At 33.9% G+C, this 9,688-nt stretch overlaps 1 protein-coding gene across 1 annotated transcript; it reads left to right on the plus strand.

Annotated features, from left to right (window-relative positions):
• The first annotated feature begins 516 nt into the window (after positions 1 to 516).
• LOC137820613 (spermidine copper dependent amine oxidase 2) lies at positions 517 to 8,579 on the plus strand. Its single transcript, XM_068624779.2, has 12 exons — positions 517 to 1,377; positions 2,092 to 2,201; positions 2,351 to 2,656; positions 3,307 to 3,419; positions 3,530 to 3,860; positions 3,979 to 4,194; positions 4,297 to 4,533; positions 4,823 to 5,008; positions 6,573 to 6,713; positions 7,157 to 7,425; positions 7,688 to 7,769; positions 8,158 to 8,579. The coding sequence occupies exons 1-12, from the start codon at positions 1,191 to 1,193 to the stop codon at positions 8,290 to 8,292; spliced, it is 2,313 nt and encodes a 770-aa protein (XP_068480880.2). The 5' UTR covers positions 517 to 1,190; the 3' UTR covers positions 8,293 to 8,579.
• The last annotated feature ends 1,109 nt before the right edge of the window (positions 8,580 to 9,688 follow it).

The following is a 9,688-nucleotide window of genomic DNA, read 5'->3' on the forward strand; positions in this document are numbered from 1 at the left end:
TATCAATATTTAATGTGATAGCTAGGAGAATAGAAAATGAAATCACACAATTTTATAATTAAGTGATATCGTACTAATTATTGTGCTTCTTCGTAATAAAGAGATATGATGATCTATTATTTTGTTAGAGTATAAAGTGTGTTATGTTTTTCCAATGTCTTACCAAACCTATTTATAGCTACTCATTCTCTTGAACTTTATAACTCTTTTGCTAAAATTAAGGTCCACTTTTTTATTATATATATTTTTCCTTGTGAATATTTAAGATGGTGAGCCTTATCTTAAAATGAATGTTGATAGACAAAAAAAGACGTACCCTGATTCAGTTTGTTAATTTGTGTCCTTTCATGGAATGAAGAAAAGCTTGGTAATGATGTAAAAAATGGTTACTATTAGTTGTTTGGAGTTTATAAAAATGTGTAGAAGCAAAAGCAGATCGTCCTATCACCCCCCCACCAGCTTATCGTATTGGACCCCATTGATAAGATAAGCCCTCTCCCTCTTTTCTTTAATCTCAAATCTCAACGTACACTTCTATTATTCCCAACCCTCTCTCTCCCATTTTCAAACATCATCAACGTTCATTTTAAATATTTAATCATACTTTAAAAACATACAAAAATCAAATTAAACTATTTAAACATCCATATACGTATATTTTTCTACTTTTAGTTTTCAATGGATCTCACTTGTTTCATGCCTTAACTGCTGAAATCTTAGTCTTTAAACTTTGTGTGTCAATTTTATATTTTATTAAAAAGCATATAAATCTGATATTGTTAACAAAAAAAAATTACATTTAAATTGATGATTTGCGTGGCTAATTAATTGAGTGCAATTATTTTTGACACAGGAATGGTAATTAAGGATGATAATGGTATGGGAAAAGAAGAGAATTAGGAGAGTTAAAACTAAAAACACGTGGCTTGATCTGGCACTATATAAGCAGAGTTACTCTCTTTTTTTCGTATCCATCGTCACAGCTGCCTCTGCTTCCTATTCATTTCATTGCTCTCTCTCTCTCTCTGTTGCGTGGTTTGTTTCTTTGTGTTCAGATCACGGTGCTGGTGCAGTGGAAGAAGAAGAAGAAGGAAGAAGAAGAAGAAGAAGAGGGTGAATTGCTGTATGTCAGTGTACTGTGCTGAGACCTATTGGGGTGGCGGAATCGGTGAGATAGCGAATCCTCTGCAATGGCCTCAGCTTCGCAAAAGGCGACGCCACCACCACCGCCGTCGCCGTCCTCTTCTTGTTGTTCCGCCGCCGCCGACTCCGCCGCCATTCCCCGCGCCGCCGCCACGCCGCAAGACTGGACCGCCGCCACCGACGTCCCTCTCATTCGTCCCGTCGATTCCTCCACAAATGCCTCTCCTGCCAAGGGTACCTATCATAACATCTTTTCACTTCTGTTTCTCTCTTTTTTACGTCACATCAAATCGAATACCTCAATTGCATACAAAAATTAAAATAAAAGAAAATGTTTAGTTATTTATTTGCAAGAACAAGAATAAGCCTTAAGCTCCTCTCTCAGTGCCTAGAGATCATTCATTTTAACCTCTACGTATATTTTTTTTGAACTCGTTTAACAGACAAAAACGTAGAATTGTGGGGTTCAGGTATGAAGAACCACGAGTAATTAAAAACAATATGCTTCACTTCATGCTGTTATGTTTGTGTGCGTATGATGATTGTATGTGAAATGATATCTGGTTAATGATTGTGTGCTTGTGTGTATTTATCCTCGTATGCTTTTATTCATGGAAATGATAATATAGGTATAACCATACTCTCGAGTTGAGAACACGAAACAGAAGTGAGAATGGGAGAACATGAATATCGGTCATCTGGTTCTGTTTTTGGGATTTTAGTTTTTCAGAACTTAATCAACTTTGGATGAGGTATTGATTGTTGAGTGGTGGCAATTTGTTTAGAGAACATTTTTTGGAACTAACAAGTAAAAAAGGAAATCAAACAGGTCTTATATTTTTACTTTCCAATTATTTTTGCAAGTTCTTGAATGTAGGTTCTGCTTGCTTTCGCATTTTTTAAATATTAGCTAAACTATGTTACTATTTTTGTTGTAATGTTGCATAGGAGTCACTGCAATGACAAGGCCCCAATCCAGCCATCCTTTGGACCCTTTAACTGCTGCTGAAATATCTGTGGCCGTGGCAACTGTGAGGGCCGCTGGAGCTACTCCTGAGGTTGTCAGCTACACTATGATTTTTTTTATTATTATCTGTTTTATTCTTTGTTTAAGTGGAAGTTGGATGGTGCTGGGAACAATTCAATGATTTCAACTAGTGATTACTTATGATGTTTCATCTTCTGAATTGTATTATATATCTTGCAGCTTAGAGATAGTATGCGCTTCATTGAAGTAGTTTTACTGGAGCCCGATAAAAATGTTGTTGCACTAGCAGATGCATATTTCTTTCCACCTTTCCAACCATCATTACTTCCCAGAACTAGAGGAGGACCTCTAATTCCAACTAAACTCCCTCCAAGATGTGCTAGACTTGTTGTTTATAATAAGAAATCTAATGAGACTAGTATATGGATTGTTGAGTTGTCACAAGTACATGCAGTAACTCGAGGTGGCCATCACCGAGGAAAAGTAATTGCTTCACATGTTGTTCCTGATGTTCAACCTCCAATGGTATGTTGGTCTTTTCCTTGTGACTTCTGATTCCTTTTCTAACCATTGTGTAGTACTTTAGTGTTTTTAAATAATTTTACCCCTTAATGATGGTTTAAACTTTGGCAGACATTTTTGGAACCGGTCACTGAATGTGTTGTATAAATAGCAGTCTCTATAGCTGGTTGGCTTGCTTTTACTATGTGTTTATGAATGAGACTATAATAGTTTCCTATACGAATAGTGAATAACAAATCTGATTACAAAATTAAATTTAACCAAAACATGTTTTTAGTATTTCTACATCTGTCACACAAATTTTGTTGGGTAGTCTGTCTTGATCAGGAAAAGAATTTAATCCAAAGTTTTTTCAAGTCTGTATATCTTTCATGTATTGGTTTTGTCAACCCTACAAGCTGCAAATTAAATGGACAAGACTGCATGTCACCTCTTTGCGATGAGTGGGAAACAATAATGATTGGTTTAGTGTATTGGTAAAGTCTAAATCTGAAATTGGATTTCCAAGCTTTGTTATACAAGATAATCAGAAGTGTAAAGTTTTTGAAAAGCTGTTAAGTGACTTACCTCTACGCATATGTCCAAATTTGTCAAGCTGCTGCAGTTCTAATATTCTACAATTCTCAATTCCATAAAATTCTCTCTGTATTCAGGATGCTGAGGAATATGCAGAATGTGAGGCTGTAGTCAAAAGTTTTCCCCCATTTATAGAGGCTATGAAGAAAAGGGGTATTGAAGACATGGACCTTGTAATGGTCGATCCCTGGTAATTTTAGTTGGATATTCATTACTGATGGATCTCTTTTCTGGAGACATTATTATCTTTCCCTTTGCATTTTTTGTATTGAAACTTTGTTCTGCATAACTCTGTCGCAGGTGTGTTGGTTATTATAGTGAAGCAGATGCTCCTGGGAGACGACTTGCCAAACCCCTCCTATTTTGTCAATCTGAGAGTGACTGCCCCATGGAAAATGGCTACGCCCGCCCAGTTGAGGGCATCTATGTTCTAGTTGATATGCAAAACATGGTGGTGATAGAGTTTGAGGATCGTAAACTAGTTCCCCTTCCACCAGTTGATCCCTTGAGGAATTATACTCCTGGTGAAACCAGAGGTGGCTCTGATAGAAGTGATGTAAAACCGTTGCAAATTATTCAGCCCGAAGGTCCAAGCTTCCGTGTCAATGGGTATTTTGTTGAATGGCAGAAGGTAAACGCTAGGTTACTTTTTATTAATTTGTCATTGGAAATGTCAAGAGTTGATTCTTTGCAACTATAATTTGAAACTTGATATATATAACTTGTCTTTGTTCTTCCTCTATTAACAGTGGAATTTTCGTATTGGATTCACACCCAAAGAAGGTTTGGTTATATATTCTGTTGCATATGTTGATGGTAGTCATGGGCGAAGGCCTGTTGCTCATAGGATGAGTTTTGTGGAGATGGTTGTTCCCTATGGAGACCCGAACGAACCACATTATAGGAAAAATGCTTTTGATGCTGGGGAAGACGGCTTGGGAAAAAATGCACATTCCCTCAAGAAGGTTTTTAGAATGACATATTTCTCCTCTTGTTTCTTCTAATATGACATTGTACTCTCAGTGAATGGATTCCTTATAGTCTGAGCTCAATGTTTGTTGTTACAGGGATGTGATTGTTTAGGATACATCAAGTATTTTGATGCTCACTTCACTAATTTCACTGGTGGGGTGGAAACAATAGAAAATTGTGTATGTTTACATGAAGAGGATCACGGAATTCTCTGGAAGCATCAAGACTGGAGAACTGGCTTAGCAGAAGTCCGAAGATCTAGAAGACTTACTGTTTCTTTCATATGTACTGTGGCTAATTACGAGTATGGATTTTTTTGGCACTTTTATCAGGCAAGTAGAGTGTCATATCCTTTTTTAAGATAAACATGCTTACATCAATGCCATTTTAAATTATTGTTAAATTCACAAGCATCGAGTATCTGATGAATTATTGTAAGACTCTGCATCTCTATCCTTTCAGTTAATTAGCTAGTACTTTTGGTCGAACTGAACTTTCAGCTTTAAACATTTTTTATGTGGTTTACTTTTTCATGTATTATTTGTATATTCTCTTCTTCAAAGTTTTATGTTATCCTCGTCATATGATATTTCTGGAAAATGATGGTGTGTGATTTTTCAGGATGGAAGGATTGAAGCTGAAGTCAAGCTAACTGGAATTCTTAGCCTAGGAGCCTTGCTGCCTGGAGAGTTTCGAAAATATGGAACCATGATTGCACCTGGTCTATATGCACCAGTTCATCAGCACTTTTTTGTTGCTCGTATGGACATGTCTGTTGATTCTAAACCAGGTGAAGCTTTGAATCAGGTAATTTTCATTGAATTACTAAATTTTACCTTACTGGGCTTAGGGGTGTTCAGAACAGAACTGAACAGAAAAAAATAGCCGATAACTGATCTTAAAAACTAAAAACTAATTAAAATAAAATAAAAATAAATGATTTTTATTTTCAAAACCAAATGGTTTGATTTTCAGTTTGACACTTCTGAATCGATCTAAATTGAATCGAACAAAAATCAATTATTTAAATATTAGTATATTATTTATTACTTCAACCATATACTAGAGAATGATAGGAAAACCTGATATACCTAACTTGGTTTATGCTTATAAATATATGATGGTGGAGTAACATTATATGTTTAATATATGAATGAGGCGGAGGAAGAGTTGTCGTGTTGGTGCAAATGTTACATTATGAGCCTTGGGAGAGAAAAATACTAAAGCAAAATAAAAAATTATTGGAAGGAAACATGCAGAGGGGTGATTTTGATGTTTATGTTTTAAACTTCCTCCAAAATTGTATAGGTGTGTCCACGGGATTTATTAGGCTTATGAGAGGTAGATTTTGGAGATTATCTAGTAGTTATGCCACAATGTATTAACACAACATAAACACATTTGCTTTTTGTTTTTTCTTTGTTGTAAAACCATAGATACTCCTGTTGTCTTTATATTTATTTTGTTCTAGTTCCTTTGTTCATAAAAAAAGAAGAAGCTGTCAATGTGTAAATAAATTGTTTATTACTATATACAATGTTGAAAAAAACAAATATTTTTAGTTAGTGAAGTAACGAATGAGACTATTCATGATATAATATTAAGCCATCGTGTTAAAAAGATAAGACCGAATAAAAATTATACAATAAAACCACAAAACCGATCTAAACCTAACTACAAAAATTGGATCGATTTGGTTTGAATTCTCTTATGTTCAAACTGAACTGCATAATTTTTATGTTTGCTTCGGATGTATTTTTAAGCAAAAACCGAACCAAACCATACCACGAATATACCTAACTAACTGGGTAATGCTTTATCATTTTCTGTTCTGTCTATATTAATAAAAATTAGTTTATAATAAAATTAACTTCTATTTCATCCTTTAGTACTTGTTAAGTGTAGGTGAATCCAATAAAGTGGTCATTGCATACCTATTTTGATTAAAACATAGATAAATATTTTGACAGTCCTGGTCTAGTGAATTTTCCTCCTGCAGAAATATTTAAAGCATATTTAGTTCTCGCATAATGTTTCATCTTAAAGGATTATTGATTATAATTTTACAGTAACTCATCAACATTTATAAACAAAACTCAAATTAAGTGCACCTTTTTTCATCATGATTTATGAAAACTTTTTAACTTTTTGTTTCATCCCACCCCCTACAAATTGCAAGTTTGTGACATTCCTGGCCTTTCCTTGGGTATTCAGATGCCAATTTTACTGTTATTTTAACGCTGAAATAATGGATATTTTCATGATTTATTTGCAATTTTTACTTGTGAACAGCTTTCTTATTCTCCAATAAACCAAGTATCATAATTCTTTTATTAAGTGCACACTCTTACTCTAACAAGATGTTTGGTAGGTTGTGGAGGTCAATATGAAAGTTGAGGAACCAGGTGAGAATAATGTTCATAACAATGCTTTCTATGCTGAAGAGACTTTGCTCAGATCTGAATTGGAAGCCATGCGTGATTGTAATTCTTTGACTGCTCGACATTGGATTGTAAGTCTTCTGTGGGTTATATAGCCAACTTCTGACTATTGGTGTTAAACTGTTGGTAATTTGATTGGTTTCTTCTGGAATTTGATTGCTCCACACTGGTAATTTTGCATTTTGTCAAACTGTTGAATACTTTTTTGCAATGATGAGAAATTATTGTTACACATAGCCTAAACAATCATATATAAGTCTTTTGAATTTCTTTTATTGGTTTCTTATGGAAGAAAACAATTTCAAATAGGTGTCTTTTCTACCTAATTCTGAAAATTCTTTATTTGGTTTTATCACCAGGAAAATGTTTATTCATTGTGGGTTGGCATCTTGTGTCCAATTTTCATTTAAAATCAGGGCTTTGTATATTATGTTAAAACATGGTTCTAACAGTTTTTGACTTTTTGAGTTAATTCTTTGATCGAGACCTGTTAATTTTTTTAATAATTCTTCAGGTAAGGAACACAAGAACATGCAATAGAACTGGCCAGTTGACAGGATACAAGCTGGTTCCTGGCTCGAACTGCTTACCATTGGCAGGCTCGGAAGCCAAGTTTTTAAGACGAGCTGCTTTCTTGAAGCATAATTTTTGGGTAACAACATATTCACGTAATGAGATGTTTCCTGGAGGAGAATTTCCAAATCAAAATCCGCGTGATCGTGAAGGACTAGCTACATGGGTTAAGCAGAACCGATCTTTGGAAGAAACTAATATAGTTCTTTGGTAACCTTCCCCCTTTTTCCACACACTCCTACTGGATTTCATGAAAGTATTCAGTTTAACAAAATTTGTAATGCTAAATCATTTAAAGTGGTATATTGAAGTGTCAAACTGCATCAAGAAATGACCTGTCAGTTTTTTTATTTATTGTTTTATTAAAATGTCAAAAATAAGTTTCTTCATATTCTTTTTCCCATTTACTTAAACATTCCACCCTCAATTTGTTTTCAAATTTTTTTCCCTTCAGACTAACTGTTATCTTCAGGTATGTATTTGGAATCACACATGTTCCTCGTTTGGAAGACTGGCCTGTTATGCCAGTAGAGCACATTGGTTTTATGCTCACGGTAATTACTTCATTCAGTTGGTTGTTTTTATTTACTTTTCTTGAGAACTCCAGTAGTTGGTTGTTTGTGCCAATCATTTTTGGTTACTTTATATGGTGGCTTGTTGATCCTATTTTGATTTTTTTTTACTATGTAATGTTATGCTTGAATGCGAAGAACTTTGAACAGCACTAGAATATCAGTAAATTTTTATTTGGTATTATTGTTCTGTTAAATGCTCGGTGGACCTCTTCTTTTCCATCAAATGAACTTAAGACCAGAAATGCGTTTTTTATTGTCTATGATTTTTTGGGTGTGTTGATCTAATTAACTTGTTCAAGCCACATATTTAATTGCATCTAGAAGTTTTCCATTTGTCTGATCTACAAAGCTCCCTTCTTTTGTGCAGCCTCATGGTTTCTTCAATTGTTCCCCTGCAGTAGATGTCCCACCTAATGCATGTGAAATGGATTCTAAAGATAATGAAATTAAGGATAATGGTTCTTCGAAGCCAATTCAGAATGGGTTAATGGCAAAGCTTTAGGAACTTGCCGACCAAAAGTTATGGGTATGGGCTGCTGTAAGAGAAACACACAAGTACTATTTTGACATCCCCTGAAATATGAAGTTGAGCACATTATATTTTCTAATCTAGAATATTGATTAAGCTATTGGCTAAAATCGTGATCTCGTTTATTTTGGTAATATTCGTTTGACAATTCTCATTTCAAATTTGACTTTAGATGCTTGTAATGAAACAGTGAATTCGACGATATTATTTGGTTTAAAATAAATGGTTCGATACTGGGTTTGGTAACAGGATTCAAGGTATATATAGTTGTATTGTGATTTCCTGTTCTTGTTCCCTTTTTACCGTGTAGTTCAAATTTATGATTTTTTATGCATTAGAAATATCTCTACATAATATTTGTAGAATATATATATATATATATGTAGAAGTTGAAATCTAAAATGTAATGTAAATTACATTTAGCATTCTATTTTATATGCCGTAAAAATCTTGTCATCGAATAGCTTTTACTATGAATTTATTCTCTTTTTGTCATCAATAAATTCTCTAAATCTTGTGCCTTTCACTTGTAAGTAAGTAACTCACTTCAAAATAATTTTAAAAAGTAAACTCATTGAATAATAATTTTGAATGAGTATTCCAATATAATGCATCACATAGTTTAAAACCACAAGTACCAGTCAATATATATTAGAGTACTTTTTTTTTACAAGTATTTTCATTAATCTTCCGTTAAAATAAATTAAAGTGATCTCTTATTATTATTATTTTAATATCAGCTTATATTGTCCTAGTAATTTCACTTCTTTACTCAATAACATTATGTTAAATCTATTTTACCTTTTTATCTCAAATATAATTTACTTTGTACAAAAAAACGTAAAAAAAACACTAGTTTTATCGTATGTATTTCACAGTAAAAAAATTGTACGTTAAATAATCATTGCCTAATTTTTTAAACAACTTATTATCCAAAAAAATACCATCCTGGTCTGGCATCAATTGGGCAATTAAAGAAACTTTGGCAGAAATGAATGAAAACTTTTGTGAAGTACTTGCGTCGAACAAAAATAGGAAATCCGTTAAGCAGTTTCTCGTGATCGAAGACAAGAAAACACGCAACATAACTCCCACATGATTGTGTTTATATCCCTGTTATCATCCTTACATGCTATCAAGATCCAATATGGCTGAAACCTCTTCAAACTCGGCTTTAACATCTACTTCTACCACCACCCAAATTTTTCTGCTTCCTCCTTCTTTCCTCACATCTTCACGATGCCTATCCATTTCAAATTAGATGAAGAAAATTATTTAATTTGGAAACATGTTCTTGTTACATTACTTAGTCTTAATCTTACCAAATCTTGGATTCAGCCTCTATTCGTCCGCGGTTCTCCTCTGAAGC

The sequence above is a fragment of the Phaseolus vulgaris genome, chromosome 9, assembly GCF_051622355.1.
Source record: "Phaseolus vulgaris cultivar YP4 chromosome 9, ASM5162235v1, whole genome shotgun sequence".
In the NCBI taxonomy this organism is placed as follows: domain Eukaryota; kingdom Viridiplantae; phylum Streptophyta; class Magnoliopsida; order Fabales; family Fabaceae; genus Phaseolus; species Phaseolus vulgaris.

Coding starts and splice junctions, on each gene's coding strand:
- LOC137820613 (XM_068624779.2), top strand. CDS start 1,191: ATGGCCTCAGCTTCGCAAAAGGCGACGCCACCACCACCGCCGTCGCCG. Junction 2,202..2,350: donor CCGCTGGAGCTACTCCTGAG/GTTGTCAGCTAC, acceptor TATATCTTGCAG/CTTAGAGATAGTATGCGCTT. Junction 5,009..6,572: donor CAGGTGAAGCTTTGAATCAG/GTAATTTTCATT, acceptor GATGTTTGGTAG/GTTGTGGAGGTCAATATGAA.